The sequence below is a fragment of the Passer montanus genome, unplaced genomic scaffold, assembly GCF_014805655.1.
Source record: "Passer montanus isolate IOZ18808 unplaced genomic scaffold, ASM1480565v1 scaffold26, whole genome shotgun sequence".
NCBI lineage: Eukaryota > Metazoa > Chordata > Aves > Passeriformes > Passeridae > Passer > Passer montanus.
This window is the reverse complement of record NW_024367261.1, coordinates 2,687,387-2,714,136: the sequence shown is the minus strand read 5'-3', so window position 1 is coordinate 2,714,136 and position 26,750 is coordinate 2,687,387. Positions and strand designations below refer to the sequence as shown.

General features: G+C 38.0%; 1 protein-coding gene across 1 annotated transcript in view; it reads left to right on the top strand.

Moving 5' to 3' along the window:
* Positions 1-26,750, top strand: part of LOC120503481 — a 108,982-nt gene that overhangs the window by 70,140 nt on the left and 12,092 nt on the right. Inside the window, exons 14-15 of the mRNA XM_039711990.1 lie at positions 3,898-3,980; positions 7,811-7,941. Coding sequence (XP_039567924.1) covers positions 3,898-3,980; positions 7,811-7,941 — 214 coding nt within the window. The remainder of the gene's footprint in view (positions 1-3,897; positions 3,981-7,810; positions 7,942-26,750) is intronic.

Genomic DNA, 26,750 nt, shown 5'->3' with positions numbered 1-26,750 from the left:
AAGTGATATTTTAAAATGAAGGTGGCTTGTGCCTCATTTTTCAGTAGAGGTAGGTCCTCAAAGGCAGAGCCTCATATGGCTGAAACTTCTTTCTGTGCTGGTCTTTTCATTCTCTGAGCAGGACTGCATAAAGGATTGCATTGATTTTTCCAATTAGGATCAAATTCAGATACTTCTAATAGTTCTGAAATCCTCACAATCCAAACTCTTCAATTTTCCAACTCTTGCTATGCTGTTTGTTTGCCCTAGTGCATTACTTGAAGGGAGTCTAAATAAGATCTTATTTTCTGTTCCTGCTGTGGTGATTTCTTTGTCTTGTGCTCCACTCTTGGATTGTACCACTCTAAAACCCTTTCCTACTGACTTCAAGAGAGGTTGTAGCTATCAGAAGGGACTGCATTTTACTTCTCTTCTTTGGCCCTGTATAAATCAGAAGTAGTTATCATCAAACTTGTAATTTTCTAGCTATGCAATTTCTTTTTGCCCATATTTTTTAAAAAAATCATTTAGACTCCCCATGCCCCCCATACGTAAATATTTCGCAGTATTGGCCCTATATGCATTTAGGGTGAAGCTGAGCAAGGGGCTATACTTTAAATACACATATCAGGTATTAATGGGCCATCAGTTACCAGGGCCAGACTAAAAAGCTGGTCTGACATGAAATCTTCAACACAGAGTGGGGTCCCCACTGTTCAGTGGTGTCTCCCCAAACCTTGGCTTCATTCTACAGGTTCACTCCTGTTGCTCTACAGTACTTGTTACAGAAGACATAACCAAAGATGATAAATTCCAGACTGAAGGCAGAGAGTAAAAAATGAGTAAGTTTTATTCTCCAAGGGTTAGGAAGCAGTAAGACACCCTCTAAAGGGTGATTTTAAAGGCCATGCTATTATGCTCTGCTATTGCCTTGAGGAGGCTGATGTGGAGAAAGGTAACAGAGTACCAATAATGGTTTTGTTTCCAACCTCTTTCCACCAGTAACCCTTTCTTTGTATCCCTTATCAGGCATGATCCGTGTAGTATCTAAACTATTTGGTTGGGACTTAATATGGCCCAAAAATGTCTGCTCTCAGCATTGTCAAGGTCTGCAAATAACCTTCATATCACCACAATTTTCCAATTCCAGACATTAGTTTTGTCATGCCTGCTCCACATTGGTGGGAAAAAATGCCACCCTATTTTTCCTATTTGTCTTATATGAATGTAAACATTTAAACTATTTTGCTGGACTTATTAATAGCTGATCATAGATTTATAAATTTGGGTTAAGAATCTTATTGTCTTTTCCATGCTCTGGTGTAAACATATATTCCTGATTTTATGCATATATTTCTTGACTTCCAAATAAACTTATTAACAGAGTCTACATTGCCACTGTGCCTTTGTCACAGCTATGATACCTGTCTTTGATCATTCTTTCTTGGTGCTGATTTCTCCTCCTCAAATTGTTCATTTTTATCATGAATGATATTATGTTCCCCTGTCAGGGAGCAAAATGTATTTTGAGTCAATTTACTAAAATAGTCGCTGCTAAGTGTTGTAGCTGGGCAAAGTTGACACCTTTGACATTTTCTAAAATGGCAAAAATAACTGTATTTAAGGTATGATTTATGGGCACTCTATGTCAAAGGAATTTCTATTACAGTTTCTGATGCAGCAGTCCCAACTCTTTCAATAGAGAAATCGCTGATAGTGCAGCTAATTAATGCTTTATTAGGATTCTGTTGTCAATTATAAAAAGTTATAAAAACATAAAATGTAATTTAATAATAAAGAATGGTGTGGTTCTCGTTTCTTTCTCAGAACTGCTTTGTTTTTTGCATGTGGAACAAAATTTCTACACAGCTCAGTTTTATAGGACACATTCCCTTCCCCCCAGCCACTAAGTAGGAGCAACTCCTATGATTAAAAAGTAGACTGGAGTCTTTAAATGTCTTTCTGATTGCTGGCCTCTATTAAAAACTTCTTAAAATAATAGATAGGTTTAATTCCTCAAGCCAAAGAAAAATTGTATCATCTTAAGTATTTTCCATATTTATTATATTGATGAGATTTGGCTACTGAGAAAAAAAGGAAGTAAAATCTCTTGTATTGCAAGTTTTAAATGTACCAGGCTAAGGTTTACTTAATTAGAACCTCCAGGCAATAAAGGAGCCCTTTTTTAAATTCTGTGAATCTTAATATGCTAAATAATGCAAAGCTTCAACTCTTCAAGCATGAGACACACATCTGGCAGCTTAACATTTAAATTACAGAAAAAAAAACCACTTCAGTAGTAATTTTCATGAAGAAAAGAATGGGAAATGTATTACAACTAAATTTAATTTCTTTTTAGATTTTTCATCCTGTCTAATTGCAGGCATTTCCCATCTCCCCTTTTATTTATTTATTTTAATACAGATTTTTTCTGTACTTTTTATTGATCTTTAATTTGAGCAGCTTCTTACTGTTACAGCCATTGAAGAATTACATTGTGTTTTTACTTAGCAAAAATTGTTCAGAGAAATCTATGAGGAATTAAAGTAAATGAGCTCACTGGTATACAAAGAAAAGAGCATTCAGAGCCTTACAAATAAAATATAAAAAGAGCACGTCATGATTAAATAACAGACTTGAGTTTCTCTCCCTCCCATTTCTTAAATGTTGAATATTATTGTTTTCTTTATTCTTTTTATTGCCCCTTTTTTTTTCCCCAAGATAATTACTGCTTTATTCATTTGACTCCAAAAACATTGTTAAAGTATTCATCATTTCAGCAAGGCTGTTTGGAAGCCCATTTTTGTGGGGAAAAAAAAAGAAGAAGAAAAATTAAACAAAGAAAACCACAGGAACCATCTTTACAAAGGTATATTTATATTTTAATGTGTCTTTATGGGTCCATACAGGTATCCCATATACAAAATATGTAGAGACAGTTCGAACAGGTTGTACTGCATGTGTGCATACACGTGACATACCCAGCAGCTGTATTTTAAGCTGCCTTGCTGATTTCAGTAGGTCTTTTCTTTCACCCCAGATGATGTAAATATTGGTAAATTCCTCATTCCTCAACATAGATACACCTGTACATGAGTGTATATATATGTAGAAAGTAAGAAATATATCCATAGGTGTGTATAGAAGCACAGAATTAAAACTGTGACATTGCATGTGCATATATTGTGTATCAACCACTGTAAGGCCTAAGAGCAGATCCTTCCTCTACTGTGATTTTAAATACATTTGACTGTCTTTTACTGTGTGGAACTCAAAATAACATAAAAAGAAAAAAAAATGGAAATAATTGTTAAGTGTGTTTTTGGCTTATTCTCCATGTGCCAAAATGTGCAATACAGACCTTTATTTTTGCCACACCAATGCTTACTATAATGTGGGAGTACATTTTTGTTCACACCTCAGGTCACTGCTTTTCAGGAGCTTGAGGGACACGTGACTTTTGTTTCCCAAGAAAAGTTTATTCGAGTACTTCATGTCCCTGTGCCTCATTCTTGATCCACAACTATGCCCATATAAGAAAATTAACCTCCTTCTGTCTTCTCTGAAGACCACTTCCCAGGATACTTAAAATACCCTCCCATGTCACTCTTCTTGTCCCTATTATTTCTTTATTTCTAATTTTCTCCTTGTTTGTCATCTGTGCAATTGTTATTTCCTACACCACAGCATCTGAAGCCTTCTCTGCATTTATCATACTAACACTTTCAGAATGCTGGAGAGAAATAGCCACCTATTTATAGCTCAGATGGAGGGGAAAAATGATCAGCCTGAAGTTAGTCAGCATCTTGCTGGGAGAGGGACCAAAACCCAGCTGCTTCCTTTCCAGAGGTTTACCTTGTGCACAAATAAGAAAATAATTTATATTTGGTTTTGTTTGGGTCTTTTTTTTCCTTACAGAGGATTACCAAGATTGCCATGACAATACAGACAAGCACTGTGGCTCGTTTTGGCTGAAGGAAGTCAAAGAAGGACATCACAAGGTACTGGTCTTGATATGAACACCATCTCCCTCAAAGCTCACAAAGAAGCCACTGGAGTTTGTGCCATTTGAGAATGATTTGTGGTCTTCCTTGCTCTGGTTGTTGTGTTTCTTTAACCTATCCCTGTGAGTTTTTTAATAGCCACAATAAGGCTGCACATGACCTGGTGTATTGCTGTCTCCTGTATATTTAATCTCTCCAGCAATGAAACTTCAAAGGAGGAGTAGAAAAGACCACCAAGCAATCAAACAACAGAAGCTTGATCAAGCTACAGAATGATATAATTTCAGTAATGTGTAAACATGAGACAAGTTTCATATGCACCATGAGCTTCAAGCTCTCATGTACTTGTGCAGAAGACCATCAGAAAATTGTAGTATATGTATTTGTAGTATCCTGGCCAAGGACATCATTCATTTGTGAACAAATATTGTGTCCTCAGTACAAGTTACCATGGAATTCTATCTGCAACATGATAACACTTTCAGGGTGAGATGCTACTGAAACTTTCAGATTTAATGTAGATCCTGAGAACCAAGATACAAAGGAGAATTTGTATTAATTAAAATTGCTTCTCCCTGCACTGTATTATTAAATTCTATATTTTCCAGTGATAATTGCAATTTTTTCTCAATAAGTGTTGCTCCACTTCTATCCTTAAATCAGTATGGCTGCAGTGAATGAGCTGTAAACATGAACATTCAAATTAATCATGCTGGTAATTTGTCTCACCCTGTTCTAGATATACTCTGAAGCATTTTTAATGCTTTTAATTGACCATAGGAAACAATCACCACAGTACTCAGAGTACCCAAAAACTTGTGCAGTGTAGCACAAATACTCAATAGCTGGGGATTATAATTACAATTTTTAACTTTAGTAGAGTGAGGATCTATATTTGTGACAAAAGCAGATTGGCCAGCTGGATATTCCCTTGCTTTTTAATATCTAAGTTTCCAAGTGATTTATTTCTTCAGGAAGATAAGAGTAACTTGAAGAAAACAGAGTTCCATATAAATTTAGCTGCAGACTGAGGTGCGCATGTGTGAGTGTGTATAGCCTTATATCTAGAGGAGGGATGATTTAAGGACCGATGGAGTGGGTGTAATGGGCAAAGCAACCCGGCCCAACCCATGGGAGTGGCAGGGTGAAATTCATTTCCTACAATCCCATAATAGCACAATGCCTTTGAACAAAATGCCATAGTCTTATAGGAACCTCACTTGTGGGTGGCTCTCAAAGCCACATTAAAGTGACCTGGTTTCAGTGAGGTGCATAAACCCATGGGCAATTCAGCACTGTCTAGTCCCTTCAGTCTCACTGAAATGACTCACAGGCTTACAGTTATTGACATGTTTGAATAGATTTCTGAACTGAGCCTCTTATGAGAATCCTTCTGCACAAAAGAAAATGTAAGCATGTGAAATCTCCTTTCAGAGGTTGTGAGAGCCCCTCATTTTTTAATGGGATGAGTGAATCCTAATGTTCAGAAAGAACCTTGTTTTAGCATGTTCAAGATTTAGGCATTTGGCCTGATTTATATAATTTGGGCCTAATTGTATCTCTGGGTAGCATCTTCTAAAATAACTTTACCTAACAATTGTATATAGGAAACAATGACAAACTAGTGCAAAGAACATACTTAAAGAAAAAGACATAAATTCCTGTAGTGGTTTATTCTCCTCAGCAGTCACTTTTCTTTTTGTAAACAGGATTTTATTTATATTTTATTTTATTTTATTTTATTTTATTTTATTTTATTTTATTTTATTTTATTTTATTTTATTTTATTTTATTTTATTTTATTTTCAAGAGGAATGAGAAAGGTCTTTGAGTCTGAACTCAGCTTTTTGGGGAATATAGATTTCTCTGCTTTGCCCTCCCTACCCCAAATTCATCTGTGCTAAAGAGTTGCAAATGGTCTCCCTCTAAGTGTATTCTGAGTGATGGACATTAGCAACAATTCAGCTTTTGTAGCAATGAGTGTGTAAACCACTGCATGTATCAAGATATTGAATGGCAGCAATAAAAGAGAGAATGCCCACAGACTTCTGAGAGAAGTGAAACATATTCTGTGGTTATAATGCCAACCTCATGCCAATGACTGAGTTTCTGCTTTTTGTACCTCACACAAGCAAACACGGTCTCAGAGAAATTAACTCATAATGCTCTTTAACACCTTTGGGATTTATGTCTTAACTAAAGTCTTTACATCTACTTTGCAAAAGAATAGTTTAATGGAGAAAATATCAGTGCAAACAAACTCTGAAACTTTGACTTCTAGAATATAGATTTGGGCAGTCGTGTAGCTGAAGCTCAAAACATGCGTGAGATCCATGTAATTCAAGACTCAGAATACAAATTCACCTTTTAAAGCAAAATGGTTTGCACAGCAAAAAACGAAAAAACCCAAAAACATAACAAAACAGAAGTAACAAACTTAAATAAAGAAACTTTGTAGTTTTCATAATTAGCAAAGTGTAAAGTGATGTGACTGCAACAATGGATCCATCCCTTGTGCTCTCTAGACTTGTTCACTAAATGTTAGCAAACCCTTTGCAGAGTTTGGTATTGTGCCTGGGAAGGTATTAATAGATATAATCATGGAAGTCACCTGTAGATGTTTGTCTGGTAAATTATGGCCTCATTGTGTCTCTTGGTGGAAGTGATGTCTTGCTCTCTGTCCAGGGGCAATCTGGTAGTCAAATCAGAGAGGCGATGCCAGTGCTGAATCAGACCCTGTGCATGCAAAGGTGTTATTCCAGAGATGAGCACAGAGCAGGGTCCTCTACTTTGTAGCTCAAAGAGTAGTTTAAATGAGCATAAGCTGGCACCAGCACTGAAATATGAGGTACTGTCCCTCTCCTTTGTGCTGGCAGCTGGGGCAGAGTGGCCTGGATCAGAATGGGTCCAGCTGAGAGCTAACCCAGTTAATAAAAAAAAGGAAAAAAAAAAAGAATCCAAACATTATTAACTCAATTCCCAGGTCATTTCCTTCCATATGGCTTACTATGGACATGTCTAGATTTTTGCACTGGCAGAGTGTGGTGTCTAACACTGGAAAAACAAGTGAGTGGAGGAAGAGTGGCTGACTGCTGGTGTCACCATGAGCTTGCACCTCCTTGAGAGGGTTTGTCAGAGCCCCATAGGGGCATAAATCAATTAATGGGAAAATATTCGGTATGCAGCTCCAGGCCCCATGATTTTAGAAGGTTGAAATGGTCTTGGATGTGTCCAGAGGAGGGGAAACTAGGGGGCTGGAAGGCATGTCCTGTCAGGAGCGGCAGAGGGCTTGTCTTGCTTGGAGAAAAGCAGGCTCAGGGGAACCTTGTTCTCTTCAGCTTTCTGGGTAGGGAAAGTGGAAAGGGAGGTGCTGAGATCTTCTCACTTTTCTCCAGTGATAGGACATGTGTGAATGTTTCAAAGATGCACCAGGGGAGGCTCAGACTGGACAGCAGGAAGCAATTCTTTACTGAGATGGTGGTCAAAAGCCTGGAAGAAGCTTCCTAGAGAGGTGATTGATGCCCCCAGCCTGTCAGTGTTTAAGAGACATTTGGACAGTATCCTTAACAGCATGCCTTAACTTTTGGACAGCCCTGAATTGCACCACAGACGCTTGTTGTAGGTCCCTTCCAATTGAAATAGGCTAGTCTATTCAAAGTGTTTTGAATACATACTCAAAGCATCTTTGCCACTGCTCTTTCCCACGTTTGTTATAGAGTGAAAACAGGGCTAGAATTCAAAACAGAGAAAGTGGCACCTCTTATTTTGCTAGCTGTGTCCAGCTAATTACCTTAGTATTCAAACTTGTTTCTTATTTTCATTTAAAGGTCAGCAGGAATAAACCACCTGACCAAGAAAAATCAGGTCCTGAGAACAATGAAAGCCAAGAAGAAGGGAAAACTTCTCCAGAGAACAATTTTTATTTGGAAGACTTGGAGAAATATACCTTTTCTGTGTGGTAAGTGATCTCAGCATCAAACAGTCTCACAACCTGAAAGTTTGCCTTGCCATTTGTGTATTACAGAGGCTTTTTCCCTTAGGTGAAAGTTATTGGGCTAAAAAAATCCCCAAAAACCAAAAACCAAAACCCATGGGATTCTCTTGGACTTCTTAGTATTATTTGTGATTGAAGTTGAATTAAAAAAAATTGAAAGCACTTTTGGTCTGAGAATGCAATTTTGACATTGCTGCATTGTTTTGAGAAGCTGTGTCAGGGGAATAAAGGCAAAAAGATTTCCAGTATAATGTTTTTAGCATTTTAGGAGCGAGACACTACCTTTTTTGGATGTTACTTTAAATATTATTACTGTTCTCTGTTATAAAATACACATATGGGGAATGACTTAAAATGAATAGATAAATTAAAGTGAAATTAAAAAGGCTGCATCAAAATGAAATCTTTTCATTTACTTATAATTATATTTCCTGGAATTTCATCTTGTAGGTAATTGCAAAAGTTGGACAGTTTTTTGTAATTAGTAAAAAACAATGAAGACCCAATCCTTTACTAAATGAAATGATCTGATAATCTTTCATATAGCTCCCTACTGTGCTTTGGATATTCAAAATCCAGCTGTAATATACATTTCTGGAACCCATGATCTTCTCCAAATCAGCCCCTAGAGTTTTGAATTAAGCATCTAGAAAACAAACATCAGAATAGGGTGTATGTCTGTGAAAATTTAATTTTAAATCGCTTCCCTATCAAAACATGAGACAGGATTATCTCACGGGCAAGCCAAGCAGCCCTCACCATCTCTAGTGCTGTCTGTGCCCTGCTCTCATTTGCCTTGGTGCCTTTAAAATTGGCAGGAAGTCAGGTAAAGACCTTACAGACACAAAGGGCATTTTCACTGTGGTAATCTGAACTCAGCCCTAGAGGTGATTAACCCTGAGTACCAGAGAAGGCATAAATCAGGCAGAAGAATAACACACACTCATATAATTAGGCTTTCATAATTCTGCTGGATTAATTATGGTTATTTTGGACAATTAAGGACTCCCCCATCCTGGCCATAACATAAGAATAGGTTTTAGAGTCACAGTGCTCATCCAAATATCCTTGCCAGCTCCCACTGTTTCATTTTACCTACCTCAATTTTCAAATTAAATTAGCCAAATTATCATCAATTATCTGTCTCAAGGTGCTTGCTTTCTGCAGTGGTGAACCTCACTTTCTCTCTTTTGTGTCTTGCAGAGTTACAGTGATAGAATTAATATTTAATTGTATATACCCTATCCCTGGAAGCATTCAAGGCCAGGTTGGATGGAGCCCTGGGCCTCCTGGTCTGATGGAAAGTGTGATGGAAAGTGTCCCTACCCATGGCAGAGGGTTTGGAACTAGATGGCTTTTAGGGTCCCTCCTAACCCAAACCATTTTGTGGTGCTGTCTAGCTTTAAAGTCAGGAACATTGATCCTTTATTCTTTTCAAAGTTGTTCAGCTTAAAAGTATTGGGAAAGGGGCTCAACTCCACCCTCACCAGCCTTTCCCCAGGCTTTGAACTAACTCCATGGCCTTTGAAATTGCACAAGGAACCTGGAGAAGCAGAGGAGAGAGGCACTTGTCTCTGTTGGCATGCACCTCACCTTTTGATTTGGGGAATAAGAGAAAACAGCTGCCCCTTCTTCCATTTTGTTTCTCTGTTTCTTTTCTTCATCCTTTCCTAAGGAGTGCAGCTGTCCCTGAGCCCCATGCCTGCAGGGACACTGACTTTGCCAGGATTCCCTGGGTAGGCAGAGTTATATCTGGGCACAGGAAGTTACAGGGCATGAACCAGACCTGCCTGGTACACAACAAAAGAAACAAGGCATGTGTCAGGTTGCTGCCTGTCCTAGCTGAGGTCAGTATTTTGTTATTTCAATATCCATTCTATTTACTGTTGTTGGAAATAAGGACCAGTACCTTTTTTATTTACATACTTTTTATGTTCAGATCCTGTGAGGTTAGAACCAAACAGAATTTAGAGGGAATCTCTTTGCTTTCTGCTTCACTTGTAGTAATCATATTTATCAGAAAAAAAACCAATAGGAAAATGAAATTGCTCTACTCTTGATCAAGTAATATAGGTATTACACATAGCATGTTATGTAAAGAATGTATAATAATATAATATAATAATGTATTGATAATCCATTTTTTAAATATAGAGTTAATTCAGGTAATTTACTTGGGAATCTGATACTTTGTGAATTGTTAATTCCATTTGTTACTGTGCCAGCATGATGTTTCCATTGTTACTCACTTATGTCTGTCTCCTTCTTTCCTTCTCTCCTACTTTCTCCATCAAAGGACATCAACTCCGCTTTGTCTGTTTCCAGACCTTCCTCTCCACTACAATTGCTACCTTTTAAAAAATGCAATGCAAGATAATTAGCTACTACAAAAATTTTTAATAGCACTGTAGATCTGGGGGCAGCTTAGATCTCCATAAACTTTAGAGTTTTAGATGCTCCAAGATGCAATCTGAGCAATTTCCTTGATCTTTTATTGCAGCTGGTAAATCATTTATTGGGCTAGGTTATTTTACAAAATCCTCTTTAGAAACAAAATCCCATAAAATGTATTTATCATAAAGTACTGTATGACCAACAGTCTTCAAAGCTGTACATACCCTGTATTAATTAAAAGCTAGTGTTGTATTGTGACAAGTTAAAAGTATCCACTGTCTCAGTCTCTCTCTTCCCCCCTCACCCTCTGCCTCTCCCAATGATTTTTTTCTCTCTTCTTTTCCTTCTCTCATATGCTCTTCTCTTTTAAGGCTTGCCAAAGGGGAGATGGGTGAGTACGAACAAGATATTCTTTTGTGATCACAAATATTTTTCTGATAATTGTGATTTTTTTTCTTCCATTGCTAGAGCACGCATGTCCTTTTCTATTCATATTAATTTGACAGTGGTGTCTCACATCCGTAGGCCATAGTCAAACCTCCTTACAGTGGGCATTATACACATATGTAATAAAAAGATCATTTTGGCTGCAGAAGCCCACAGGCTTCAGCTTCCATCTCACAGCCTACACGAGTGCCTTTCCCACTGTGCCCATGTACAGCCTTGCTCAGAGCAGCAGGCTCTTGCTTGGGTCCACTGAGTTGAGGGTGAGGGGATGAGTCCAAAAGATGAGGTGGGGGTGAAGATGTTAAGGCAGCAGGCAAATGTGGTGACATATTGCAGGGCCATCCCTTCACAGCCCGGTAGATGCCAGGTGCTCACCAAGTGCTCTGCTGGCCTTCCTGGAGAGCCCACTCCAGGACCTTGCCTTGCACCACAGCATGGCTGAGCCTCTTTTCTCTGAGATGTGTGTTCCTGGAGTTAAAAGCCTGTGTAATCTGCAGCAGAACATCAATATTATTTGTGACTATTGTCTGAATAATATGGGTAAGATTGATAACCTTGAGAGAAAAGGAAGAAAGTTTGGAGAAATTTTAACCTTGCAGCCAAAACCTGCTCTCAGAAGCTCTCTAGCTCTCTTCTTCTGTTCCCTGAAACAAGCAAAATTTGAAGAAAAAAAATGTTCATCATGAGTAATTGTCACTATAAAGCCAGATTTCCTGAACATGTATAAAAAACCAGATGTGGGAAATAATTTCAACGCTTCAGTGCTTTAACATTGCTTTTTATGCATAGGTTCTAGAGGAGATGTGAAAAAGACCCCAGATTTCAAAAATCTTTATTTCTCGTAATACAAAAAAAAAGAGAATAACATATTCACCTTCTGTGACTTTAGGAATCTTTAGGCTTGAGTTTAAATATAAAAACTAGCAGTTTCAATTGCCAACAACTTATCATCAAACACAGCTCTCAAGGGTTAACATTACACACTAATATAAAAGTAACGATCATCCTTTGTCTCCATGCAATTAGCTTTTTAACAACGTGCCTGTAGCTCCTACCCAGGCTAAATGCTGCTTTGAAATATTTTCTCCTCAACTCCAAATGTGTTAGGCTGACTCTGGCCAGCTTCTATAAAACCAATTAATTGTAGGGCACTGCCTTTTGTGGGGGAGTACCCAGTGCCATGTGCTGCCCATGGTGGCTGGTTTGCAGGCTGGACAGTGCAGCTCCAGTGCAGAGACAGCATCTTGATGCAGGAGACAAGCTGGCAAATCCCATCTAGAGTCACATTCTGGCATGTCCGGAATCCAGAGCGTTGGAGCAGGCTTTGGTTCTCACTTGCACCCATCAGGAGAAGATGCAGCTTGTGTTCAAGAGAGGTAGCAAGGGGGTGGTGAGGACAAAAAAGGCTCTTGGCAAAATGTCACAGGCCTGGGTAGGGTGAACAAGGTTGAAGACCCCTTCACAACCCTGCCACTGCACCTGTGGACTTCATGAGTTTTATTAATTTTTTTTTCCAAATTGAGGAGGATCCTGAGCGACAGGAAGAGTTAACTGTAAAGGGCACAATACAGTAAACTTGTTTTTTATATAAAGACAATAAACTTTCCCTTTATAATACACATGTGATTTGACATTGAAATAAATGCAGATGCTTCTTTGCTTGGTGTATTCCCTGTTGTGCTTTCTAAAACACCTTCACATATGGTTTGCCTCATTCCTGTGAAACTGCTTGTTGTTTATGTCATACAAACAGAACAGATTGAATTTATACCAAGTTAGGAGGGTGATGAATCCTATGTTAGAGGAAAATCCTTGCCTGAGTTTTTGAATTTGTTCAAAATTAGCATTGCCTGTTAAAAAATGCCCTGGATTGTCCCTTGAGCTTTTCTAAGCAATTCATTAAAACAAAAAAAAAGAAAAAAAAAAGAAAAAAAAAGAATTCAGTGGCTGCCCATAAATGCAACCTTTTATTCAAATATGTAACATTTACCTAAAATCAAAGGTCAAATTTTACCAGCTTTTTATAGCCATCCTAGTAGGATCTGTTTCATGCACTACATATAAAGTACTGCCGTTAAGAGTGGACATTCATCTTCCTTTGTGAAAAGCAGAATAACCCCTTATGTGTGCTTTAAAAAGTGCTAATCTTTAAAAAAATTCTCAGTAACTTCGTATAGTCCACCTAAACCCTGTTTCACTGTTTCTAATTCCATTTTGAAATGTAATTAAAGGCAGGCTAAGCTTGAACTCTTAGGAGAAATCAGAAGTCCCCCTGTTTTCTTTGAATGCTTTCAAATCTTTCACACATTCTTCTCAAAAAGGCTTAAGCTAGAATTCCCTAATTCTGAAGTCTTTGTGGGACTTTTTTTTTGCAGGCAAGTCTCAGCAGGACACAAGTCATGTTTTTATTTTGGTTTGGTTTTTTTAACATATTCAGGTACTAGATGGTGTTTACTTTAGTGCATGTTCTCAGTCTTTGAGGATTGAATTTTTACAGCAGACCAGTACATATTGCTGTGGAGTTTTTGCTTTAGTTTTAGTCTCATGGGAGATTTTTCTGCTACAGGAAAATTTTATTTTTTGGAAAATTATTCTATGCTCAAATCATTAAATATGGCAATGACATCTTTCCTATGCACTCTAATTTTTCTGAAGCTGTCAGTTTCTTCTTTTATTATACAATTTAATTCATATTTGGGCAAATTCCAATGAACTGCATGCATTCAGAGATTTTATTTCTTTTCTCTCTTGTGTAATGAAAGAATTATTTCCCGGTTCTGGTGTATTGTGGTAAAATTTTGACAGTAAAGATTGAATGAGAAATAAATTGTTTGGAAAAAAAAATTTGAAATAAACAAAAAGTATGATTTCAAAATTAATCTAAACTGCTGGGAAAAAATTAAGAAACAAACTTTTAAGGACTGAAAAGGCATGAAACATGCAAAGATTCATGAAAGTACATGAGTCTTTGCTAAGAACTATTTTTTCTGGGAGTCTTTGGTAAAGCTCCCCAATATGTATGCACACTCTTAATTTTGTCAGGATTGGATATTGTTATGATGATGGGAAACATGCACTATTGCAGTTACCTATGGACCTCAGTGCAATTATACTTGATGATAATTTTATTTATCTGGTCAGGATGATGGAATGAGTTGGCAGCCAATGCACTTCCTCCTGCAGGTTCCAGAGCTGCAGAACTCCATCAGTTGAGAGCTGCTCTCTAGCAATAAGGAAGAGAAATACAAAGAGTTAGTTGAGAGTGTCGGGTGAGAGTTGTCAGTGACTGATCAGTCACAATTACTAGGGAGATGTTTGTCTGGTTGGTTGGTGTTCTGTTTTTCTTTTCTATTGGCTTTAATGCTCTTGAGCAGAAAGGAGTAGTGAGCTTAGTCATGGAGCAACTTCAGTACAGACCCAAAGTTTTCCTAGAGGTCAAGGGAATTGTGTGGTTGACATCTGATTATGAGTAATGGAGTTGAAAGAGCAGGGAAAATTCTCCCCAGTGCTGGAGCAGTTCACAGTTTGACCTAGACCTCTCCAGGATTGTGTGTTTATAATTCCTTGCCAAAATGCTCTTTTTTTCTCTTCCTCCATCTTAGAGAATTCTTATGTGGTGAAAGTGAAAGGCTATGGTTCAGATTTGATAGTAGTCGGGAGAAAACTGGGTATGACTACCATGCACCTCTTCATCAATAAATTGCTAATTTCTCTTCTTAAATATGGAAAATGTTGAGCCTCCAGTAACTGAGCAATGTGAACTCACAAAGTTGTTGGAGCCTTTTCTCTGAGTGCAGTCAAAATATCTTCAAGACAGCACTGCCAGCTTTTCTCCCTCACAGGCATTTCACACGATTCAGCTTGGATTCCTGCTCAGCATAAAAGCACTTTCTGACTTAGCTGAATTGCCCTTTGGTTTGTTCAGACTCATAGGAGAGTAGAAGACTTGGGAAACTGGCTGTGAAATGTGGAGTTGAGAGAGATGTGGTTGTTGTTTGTCATTTAATAAACATTTTGTTTTCATGAGCTCGAAAAGATGACATTACTGATGACTAGTGGAGAAAAGTGAAGCTATAAGTGTGCCATACATGGTCATCTCTAATGAATAGAACGAATAAAAATAATAAGTGCATTACATAGCTAACTGTCACATCTTCAGGGCACTACAGTAAATAAGTGGGAGTTATGCATGTGCATTAGTAGCAAAATGGGTACCACACTTTGGATCCTATTGAGTACAGTGTGGAGAGAAAAATATGATAGATGGCTGCTTTTTATCTGTCACTGCTGTAGCACAGAAGCATAGACCATATGTATGTAAAATGACTTTGTTATTTCAGTAAATTCTCTAACTCTTTCTGTTGTAGCCTGTAGCAAAATGAATAAGTAGCTGAAGATCCTGGTGGGATAGTTCTGATTTTATCAGAATAAAATACCTCTGCAGAGGCATAATTATTATTAAATATACAGTGATGTGTGACAAAACAGCCAGAGAAGTTAGCAGGGTCTCTGCTTTTACAAGTTTTCGCTACAAACTGAGATGCTTCACAAAGGGTGGAGACAAGGAGCTGTGATGGTTAAGCTGAAAAGAGCAGGAAAGTTTGGGCAGGTGTGAACTTTGTTAACTGTGACTCTTGTTTCTTATTTCAGAGTTCATGACAAAACTGTGGATTACAGTCAAAATGTTCCTCCTCAATGACCGAGTGGAACCAATATTTCTTGCCTTCCATTTTGTCCTTCTTTAGGTAGAATACAGTATCTCCATCTCTGGCAAGTCAAATTTGGGCAGGAGAGAACAGGGAGGACCTGCTATTTGCCTGGCCTTGGATCTGAACACTCAAACCAAACTGCCAGGTTTGGGAGTCTGGTTACAAAATTCTGAATAAAATGCAGTCTGTCTGCCCTTTGATTTTAGAGGAAGTCCAGCCAGTGAGGAATTTACAGTCATCATGCTTAATTCTTATGATGGTGTGATGCACTGTCTTGAGCTTAATTTTTAAGCAACTCAGTAACCCTCTGGTGTACTTTGTTTTTATAAGATTTTCAGCCTGGTATCTAAATCTATCCCAGGTTTTGGTTTAGATATCTGCTGAAAGTTAATGACTAAAAACATGCCAGACTGTTTTGTGGAATTAACAGTGGTGAAATTCCTGGTTCAGCTATTCTTTCTTGCAGCTGTACTGAATGCTATGTCTTTCTCACAATGTGAAGAGATACTCTTCCTGGCTGTTAATTCTACAGCCTAAACCACTGCAGGGGAAGAGAGTTGGGGATGGAAAAAAAAAAAATCCCATTCCTTCATCAGTCCCATTACTAGGAAATAGAGGGCAAGCTATTCTACAGAGCTTTTAACTAACTACTAATGTAATTTGTTCTGCATTGTTTGCCCATTAATCCAAAAATTACTTTTCCCTTTGAAGCTTGCTTTATGTAGAGGAAACAATGCCACCTTTAACCATTATGTGTATCATTGTTTGCAGGATAAGTGTTTTTATTTGCCTTGCATTTTGGTTAAATGTAGTATATGGGCCTTTGAACATCCTTGGTTGCTTGGTAAGTTATAGTATTTCAAAGTTGGAATAATTTCCATTTCAAAACATTGTATCATGATCCTCATCTTCTAAAAGACACTTGGATGTATGTTCATACCACAAGTATTCAAGTTATCCTTAGATGTACTGGGAATTTTGAGAAACTAAAGGATTCTCTTGTCTCTTAGAATATGCCTTTCTTTCTCTGGCTTAAAGTACGTACATCAGATATAGGGTTTGACCTACAAAATGTCAGAGGGTGAAAGATATGTATTCAAACTGCTTTATCACACATTTCACTATCCTACACAGTGGAAAAATGCTTCCCTATTTGCACATGCCTTATATACATAAGCACGTAAAAACTCTTTGCAGTTCTGCTTGAGATAGTTATAAGAATCAGCATCATGGTGGGAATGTCTTTCTTATGCCTCAACTTTCAGAAAAAAACACTGGTATGATAAATGAAAGGTTTAAAACCCATAATGCCTGTATTTTTTTCCTGAAGGTTAACACTGAATAAATACTGGATTTCCAGATTTGAGGTCCTGAAAGAAAATAAATAACTGATCCTGGAAATCAAATGGTCTTCTAGTGGCTTTAGATGGAAATATGTTTCCTTGGTATTTTTAATCAGTCCTTGAGACTGATATTATGATCATAGCAGGACTGTCCAAACAGTGGCCCAAGGAATGCCTCCACTCAGCATCTCAGAACCTTCCAGCAATTCCTTTTGATTGTGTATTCCCAAAAGCTTAACGCCAGCTGTGTGGCAGTCACAGAGATGTGACTCTGTAGTGTGGAGTCATGGGAGATTAAAAAGCCTCCTCTAGTTCATTTGTAAATTGGCTATTATTTTTAGTTAGTTCCCCAGGTGAACGCATCCATGCTATGCTAATCAGTCTGAATTAATTCTAGGAGACAGTTTCCAAAGCAGTGTACAGCAAGCTGGTGTCCCAGTGGTAGGTTCTCTCCTGTGTATTAGTGTGGAAATGTGTTACATTAAAAGCTCTGTTTATTAGACTATCCTGTTTCTCTAAAGCACTGAGTCTGTTTAACCTACTGTGCTAGTTATTTTCCTAAAGATTTCCAGACCTGCATTTTTCTAATAAAAATTATCACTGAGAGAAAAGATGGGTGGGTGGCAAATTCAATGAGATATGACTTGGATAACATGAGAAATTCTGAAATCAGGTGACAGGAGAAGTAATATTTTAAGAAATAAAAATTTCCACATGGCCTCAGAAAACTGGGGCCATGTGGAATCTTCCCATTTGCCTTCACTGGGCTTTGGATCAGACCCTGGAGATACCAACAATATTTCAAGGGTTTATGATCGTTGCTAACTTTGGAAACAGTGCCAGGCTTCAAGAATAGGGATTGCATTCCACATGCAGCAGGAATAGCCTTTTCTCTACTTTGAGTAATGTTACAGGAACAATAAAAAATTCTTGCTGCTGGGAATGCCAGGCTCTGTGGGACTTGGACAGGACCTGACATTTATACAGTTCATCACTACTGTAGATCAAGGAATGCTACTTTTAGCAAAGAATGCATATTCATTCTTTTTTGTTAACCTTTGCTTCAGTGCATTCATGACATGATTGTATGGGTATGTAGCTGTGTTTTAACAGTTTTTTAATTTCAGTTGTTGCTTGAAGCACTACTCTGGAAATTAGACACTTTTAGTAGTTCAATTATTGTTGATTTATTCATCCCTCTTGTAGATACAGTGAATGTAGTTACTATAGTAAGGTTATCTAGTTCTGAATGCCAAATGCCAAGCTTCAGAGCTTGCATCTTGGCAACTACAAGACTTATTGGCTTGGAATTTGTCATGCTAGCAGTACTGCCTTGTAGCATTTATTTCACAGATTTTCATTAAATGGGGGAAGACAAGAGAGCTACTAGTGCTACTAGTGACATGATGCATCAAACTGTTTACTAATGTTACAGGGAAATCAGCTCAAAATAACATAACTCCAGGCTTCATTCTGCCATTTTCCTAGACTTCATTGGAAGAATAGCAGCAATACACTAAATGTAAAACACGCAAAAATGCTAAGTAGGAAAAATGTTTTATTTAATGTTATCCACTTGGAAAAATCTGAAAGTGTAGAATAGCAAACTAAAAATACTGCACAATGCTTGGAACTTTCATTAACTTAGTTGTAGTTTCTCTTTTGGGGGCAATGAGTCAGCAGAAACTTGCTGAAGTTCCACCACCTTTAGCATCTGCTCTGAGCATGTTGCTAGACAGCAAATTCTGTAGTAACACAGAGGGGCAGGTCCTCAGCTGAGGTAAGCTGTTGAAGTGCCATTTCCAGTGAAGTGATAACAATTTGCTTTGACTGAAGCATAAACTTTCATGCTAACCTGCTGTAACGCTTTCCATCACCCTGTAGCCTGTCTGCATGTGAAATATAATGCACCTAATGGCATTTAAATTAGCTATCACTGGAGGCATCTGTCATACTATAATCTTTCCCAGTCGTTTGTAAAGTCCTCTACCATTTAGCCTCCCTCCACTTCTCAGTGGCATCTCTTCTGCTGATGTCACCCTACTACCACAGATATCAGCTCTCATCTCCCCTTGCCACTACTTCCAGCTTTAGCCCATGACTTTTACTCAGAGATAACTCCTCAGGATATCTGTGAAGTTTTTCCTCTAATCCCATCCTCCCCAAAAAAGGCAGGTTCAAATCATTAACACCATGCTCTGCTTGGAGTGGTGATAACCTGAGTCTGCTGAGACCAACATGCTGCTGCACAAAAACACAGCCCCATACACGGCTTTCAGCTTAGGTTTGTGTTTAATCTTCCACTGTGCAGTTTTAGTGTTACAGTACAAGCTCTCTGAAGCATGACTTGACAATTTTATTGGTTTGACCAGCGCCTTAGATGCTCACAGAATAGCAAAACAAGGAATTTGGATTCACCATTTAGCAACCACAGAATTTCAGCTGAAGGTCAGTGTAATTGCACGGATTTCATTCTAATAATTCAGACAAAATCTGCAGCAAGTGTCTGAGTATAGCTGATATCGTCTAATTGACTGATCCATAATCAGCTGATAAATAACATTATGTACCATACTGTTATTTCTGTTTCACTGGCTGTCATCAACTAAAGATTCTGTCTTTGTTTAGGATTAAAATGAAAAATCACAGACCTTTTTCTTAATCCTTAACTCAAAGCTTCTCCCAAAATGACCAAATCAAAACTTTCAAGTGGAAAAAGGACTGTAAACTTTATTTCCACTGTGATTTCTTTTTCTAGAGTTTGAGGACAGTATTTTGCACTCTTAATGGAGATTTTGCACTGAAGTGTCTTTATATTTTATTCACCCAAATTTGAAGATTTCATCTTTAGAAAAACATATCCCTTTTTCACTGGCACTGTTTTTTTCCTCTGGATTAAAAAAGCTTTTTTCTTTCTTTCTTTATTTCTTTTAGGAAACTCAAAATCTAAAATATATAAAATGGTAATACTTTTCTGATCTGCATTTGCATTTCTCATTGTCTTTGAATACCTGACCCACTGATTGAATAACTCTCTCTTCTTTACCTGGCTAATTTGTGTGTATGAAATATTTTTGGTTTCATTGCTGTCCCCTTTCCCTGTTAGTGGTTCACAGTTTTTCTCAGGCAGTTGGAAAACACATACTGGTGCAGGCTACTTTCTAATCCGTGTTTGCCACTAACTGAATTATACATGGGTGGCATAGCACATATTCAGTCTTTCATCCTTATCAGTTGCTTCATCATTACTTTCAATCTTCAGTGAAAAATGTGACTAACATGTTGTGTGGTATAAATAGACACTGCAGTTTGAGATCATTTATGCATGGTTTGAATTTTGATGAAATTTTATACTGCCCTCTGGGCTAAACACTTAACCTAAGTGATTGTCCCAATAATTCTGTTGAATCAAACCTTTTCAGATGGAAGTTTTACCTTTCATTATCTTCTAAACTGTTTACTATAAAGCTTTTCAGGAGTGTTAGGAAGCAAATAAAAAAGGACACAGTTGCTGTTTATCAATGATTCTGTGGATCATTATCTTGTCATTGTAAATGTACAGAAATAGGAAAATAAAATACTTCAACGCAAAATACTTTTTTTTAGGTGATCCCAGGTCATCTTCAATATTTTTTTACTTTTACACAAAATTGAGGGGTTATACAAAATGTGAAAGCATAAATGTAGATTGATATATTTGTAAGTATTTGTGTATAAATATATTTGCTTTTGGCACTGCTCAATGTGGCAATTTATGTGTTTCTTTAATTTGTTTAGTTTTGCATTAGAAACTTCTAGTTGCTACTGTTTCACAATGTTTGCATATTTATTTGTTTGCTATTAAAATGACTCAGCAATATTTCTGTTAATTTTACAAATGTTGATCCAGCTCTATATTTGGGATAATTTTTATTTCAATGACATTCTCTCTATGCAGCTTTATTGGTTTGGATGTTTAAAATCTGAAATTAATTTTTATAAGCTGAAAGCAATCATTGAACATTGACACTTCAAGCATTACAATAATGCAGAAAATCGTCATGACTCAGTTAATTTCTTGCAAGAACCAATTACAGTACAGTGCTCTTATTTTTCAGCCAGAAAAGTGTCTCCATTGGTTTTAATCTGAGTATTCTGAAGAGGTTTTCACTGTTTATAAGCATCATGAGTTGTTGTTCAACCCCTTCCTTCTTTCCCTTAGCCAGTCTTAGCAGTTCTAATTTACTAATGAAATTTAGGCCTTTTCCCACCCCTTAGAAAACAATATCTTTTTAAAAAAGCTGAACACTGAGTCCAGAAGAATTAAGTGACTTAGTTCAGACAAGCTGTCGCTTGCGTGCCCAGTGTGACAGGGGCAGGTCCTGTGACACCCTCTGTAGTCCCTGTCTTCTGGTCCCCTTGACCAAGGTGGGACATGAGGGGCTCTCCTACCCTCCCCATCCTCCTGGCTTTCTTTGGCAGAGCACAGAGTGCAGCTGGAGTGGGGGGAGGGTGTAGGGGATGGCACTCAGCTCTGCCCTCCCCCAATTCCGTGGAATCCAGGGCTCCTGATGCAGGCTCTGTGCATGTCCATGTCCAGGGTGGTCTGTCAGCCCTTGCGCTGCACGATGGTACATTGGGCTCTGCTACACCCAAATGAGGTGATAGGGCAAGAATGCCTCACACAGCACATGGGCTTGTGCAAATGAACAGCTGGTGACTGATTCTGATGAGAGGAACTGCTGGAGGGGGAAAACGTTCTATTTTTCCAGCACCAAAATCTGAACATTTTTATCAAGAAAAAAATTCCCACAGAAAGGCAGTTTTCTGGCAAGCTCTGCTAGTCAGAAGTCTCAGCTCCCCTTCACACAGGAGTCTCGATGGAAAATTTTATAGCTAGCCCTAGCGCAGGATCTTTCAGAGGTGTTGAGCACCCACTGTGACCATTAATTTAAATAAGCCCATAATGTGGTTCATATTTAATAAAGTTACAGCCTCCACATGAACCAGGTTTACTGAGTGTTGCCTTCTTTCCTGCTGGGTCTGAGTCTGCTGGTCTGGCTAGTGTAAAAGTCTTGGGCTTAGAGCACACCATCACCCTATGTGTTCATTAGGAATATCCAAGAAAAGACTACAGACTGTGTGTTTTCATCTCCAGTAGAGATGACTTTTATTCAAGGATAAGAATGCACACAAGAAAAGTGGCAAATAAATAGGTTTGTACTTGGAAGAGCCCTTTTGTGGCTTGCCCTACTACTGACATATCAGAATTGATAATTCTGATAAAAGCAATATATTGCTTTAGTACTTACACAGCAATAGAAAGATAGCATACTATTAATTCTAAAATCTTCAGAAGTAGTGGCAGAATAAAAAGCATCAAGTGCTTATGAAGAAAATAAGCAAAATGAAAACAGATCAGATACTTTGACAGTGTGAATTAGCTTTCAAGTCTGCTGGCTTCAGCAGGGCAGTAATATCAGCCGAGAAACTGAAGTTTAGCTGCACTATTTACTAGAAGAAATATGTGCTGTTTACAGAAAGGAAGTGTGGCAAGCAATGTATGTCTGATTTGTTCATATTTTCAGTGACAGAGCCCAAGTAGCTGTAGCTTACAGGAAGCATTCCTTACCTTTGGCATTCTGAATTTAAATATTCTGGTGGTGGATGCTTTTGTAAGCAAGCTGGTCTCATAGGCTGGCAGCTTAAGCTTCCAACATTTTGTCATTCCACTTTGCTCATAATGAATTCAACCAATTTATTGTTCAACTCTCTGTACCAAGCTCTTTTCTACAATTGAGTCCCAGCTTATTTGCAACTAAGGAGGAGAGGAAGATTTGTGGGAAAAATATTTCAAAAACCCACTGAAGGCAGCTGACCAGAGTTTTCAGTACTTCAGTGTTAACTGATTAGACAGATCCACAAACACCTTTTAGCTGTTCTATTTGTGTAGTGGAAATTTGGGTTTGCCTTTCAGTGGCATAACAGGGGTAGTTTGCTCAGTGTAGAGCTCTCCACTTCCCCATCTTTTCCAGGATTTGCCAAGCATTCCTTTGTCCTCCCACACAGCTTGTGGCAGCTCTCTGTCCAAGCCAGAGCACAACAGTCTGTCAGCATCAGGTCAGTGCCCAGGTCCTTTGGATCACACACAATGGAAGATGTATTTTCAACTTGCAGTTCTCACTTTGAGTGCAATCTCAGTGCCCTGTATGACCTGTCACAACACTTGCCAGAGCAGTGCCAGAATGGGTGACACACCAGTATTTTACCAGTATTTGTCTCAACCTACCCATTGAAATGAAGTAACCGTATGACCCCATTAGAATCAAGAATGTGTGGTATTACTGCCATGGTTGAGAGGTTTTTTTGGACAAAGCGCTTTGCACTGGAAAACTGTGACTTTCAAAAAATGAAATTGTGGGAAAGGATAAATTGAAACAAAGTTTGGACACTCTAGAAATATTCCATCTTGATATTTCAAAAAAGAACATTTGTTCAAAATTACTTTATTCCCCCACATTTTCATCTGCAAGATGGGTTAATTTTCTATTGAAAAGGTCAAAATAATTTCAAGCCTGTTTAAATTATCAAAACAGGTCTTTTCATTAACCAAAATATCTATACATGAACTTTTTTGTTTTCACTATTTTCATCCCAATTTTGGATCAGAGTTGTCTTTTGAAAACCTTCAAATGAAGGAGAAGTTACTTCTCATGCATCTCTATTCTGCAATTAAAAACTTCTAAGATACCTTCAGTATTAGTTAAGGTGAGCTCTCATGCAGCATGAAGTAAGGTTTTCTTTGCCTGCATTGTCCATTACCTTGTGTAACTCCCACATCTCAGCAAAAAAAAAAAAAAAAATTAGATTTTGCTTGAAAGAAGAACAAATGGGCAATAAGTGTATTTCCTCATCTTGCTACTTGCTTGCCTTGTCTTGGAAAATTGTTGTCTGTGTCTCAGCATCCTTATTGTATTCTTGTTACAATGTGTATAATGGAAAAATGTTATAGAGACAGACCTTCACAATCATTCTGCATCACGTGGGTGGTTTCTCCATACCTTTATTAGTGCTTGCAAACTCCCTCTCTGATATTTCTGCCCATTCTCCTGTGTTTTATCTGCTTTCTTGTTTCAGTTTCTGTCAAAATCAAGTGTCCATGACAATGATAGCTATGGTATTCCCTGAATTTTTAGTGCTGATTGGTTGGATTATTCAAAAATTATCACATAATAGAAGGACACTCAGAGAAATATTACTGAATTTTATGTTCATTTCTCACCCAGCTTCATAGAACCTGGCTTTTCCCAGATTCTTCCTTTTGGGCCTGGGTGAAAGCTGAAGACTTCCAACACTTGTTCAAGATGTCTGGATCTCTGACAACCCATGTGGCAATTCCAGATGCATCCATTCGGCTGTACAGTCTTGCTCTACAGCACATGAGAAGGGACTCCTTTGTGCCTGAGACATGCTAAATCTATTGTGTGTGGACTAATAGCCTTCAAATGTGCAAGAAATCTGTCACTCTCAGACTTACTGCACACTTGCAGCTCTGTGGGACAGTACTTGTGAAGTACTTCCTTAACTATTAGATCTAGTGTGTTTATGCTCTGCAGCACGTGCAAATCTGTTTCTTATAAAAAAGCCAAAGGATATGAATACCCTAAGCAGAATGGCAAAGATTACTTATTACAGAATGAAAAATATCTTAATGATTTTTTTTTTTTAAATCATAAAGATCTGACAAGCTCTTTTGCAGGGATTTTCATTCTGCACAATGAGCATCATTTTCCAGTGTGCCTCTGCATTAGGAGATTTATTGTTATGATGTGCTAAGGGGCTAATTTCTGAAACACATCACTTAATCTATGTATGAAAAAACAGCCCCAAACAAATAACATTGAAATCAGGGTTTCTTCAGTTTCTGGAATTATGGCTCACAGAATTTGCCAATATTAAGTTCTCAGATGCTGTTTAATTTTGGGAATCCCATGGATTTTTGTCCCAGACTACAAACATCAGATGCAATACATGACCCATATGCCTTCTCTTTGTTTCCTTTTATTCCTAACTTCATGTAGGACAGAAACACCAACTGATGAAATAGCAGCAACAATTACAATGTTCCATTACATAAACTTAGATGAGCTTAATACACACAGTATAACAGTCTTGATCAAAGGATTTGCTGTCAGGCAGAGACTTGACTAACAGGCAAATGATTGGAAACAGCTTTTTTTCCAGCCTGGATTGGGTGATAATAATGTGAAAAGAATGGAAGCTCTAAAAGGAATGCTCTTTCACTGCCTATGTTGGAGCAAGCATGAAAGCCTGTCGTAGGGTGGTAAGGCTGTCTCTTTCTGAGGCTAGACCATTGCTGGGGAAGCAGAGACAGAGAGGATCCTGCCTTGCTGAAAGGAGCTCCAACCTAAGTCAAAACAGTGCACAAGAGTGGCAAGGATATGTAGAAAGGCTGATACATTTAGGTTTTTTAAAGCTTGTGGGTTTTTTAACCCCTGTATGCCCCAGGAAAGATGCATCATTGACACAGAGCCATCACAAAGCTGCAGTTCTGTAGTCTGGGAATTTAGACCTGATCTGGAGAGAGGTTAAGGCAGCTGGGCTGCATGCATCTTATTTTTCTGCAGGCCTGACACCCTTGGCCAGAAAGTATGCTGAGAGAGGCCAAGGAAAGTAACGTTAATTTTTTTCTCCTAGAAATCAAGCAGCACAAGATCACTGAGACAAAGAAAGTACGCCAGGGGTAATTTGACAATTGACACATCAAGGCTTAGAGGCTATATTAAAAGAACTATTAGACATGTCAATTAATTTTCCTTTGCCTCATTAATGAGCATCTGAGCTATGCATCTTTCTTTGAAGCAGCAAGTAATCATTTTTCTAGGTTCCTTCATGCTACGACAAGTCACAGCCCTCTTGAGACACACATGAGACAGGGCATAATAGAGTATGATTATTGTTCCTAATTTCATGAGTGACTCTAAACTTTCAAATTGAAGGGAAATTTAATATTTATTTTGAATGTTAAATGATGCCTCTGAAAAAAGGGAAACCTATGCAATTCAATGTTTTTCAAAGGACCAGCTTGTTCCATACTTTTAATTTGATTCTTTAGCAGTAACTGAGTTTATCCACTAACTCCAGCCCCTGATTCCAATCAAAGCTCCAAAAGAAAAAAGGGGGGAAAAAACCCCAACAACCCATGCCTCAAAACCAAAGCCAAAGCACACTCTTTTTTTGCCATGGGAACTATGAAGTTGCTGACAACCTTCATTAAATACCACAGCCAACTTCTGACATGCTCAGCACTGAGTCTCATGACCCACAAACAGAAAGCCAATCTAAATCATGGAGTGGTTGTATTTGTCTTTTGTGTCTAGAAACCCGCTGCTGGAATTTGCTGAGTGCTTCTAAAAATGTAGCAGAAGGTTCACTGTCAAAAAGCATTGTCTTTGTAAATTTTACCTTCAAACCTTGAGCACAGAAAGCAAAAACTATTTAACAAGCAGACAAAAAAACCCATGCAACACAAGAACTAAACTACCAAAACCTTCTGTGTCTCTCTTTTTCTGTGATGATTTGAAGTCTCTATGCTGCAAGAATAACATCAAATATGACTTGAATCAATATGCCTTTAGGTTAAAACAGAAGCAAAAAAACAGTAAAGTGTTTTAAACAAATGTTAAGGCCACACAACTAAAACATCCCTATCATGATACTAGATTTGAAAATTAACATTTTATACAAATATAAGTTCTGATGCATTGTGGATCATGTAAGTTTTAGGTAGATCTTAAAGGAAATAAAGGTTATCAAAGCTACATACTAATCAGGGAAAAGAGTTTATGAAATGCAGAGGACCTGAGAGAGCATTATTGTC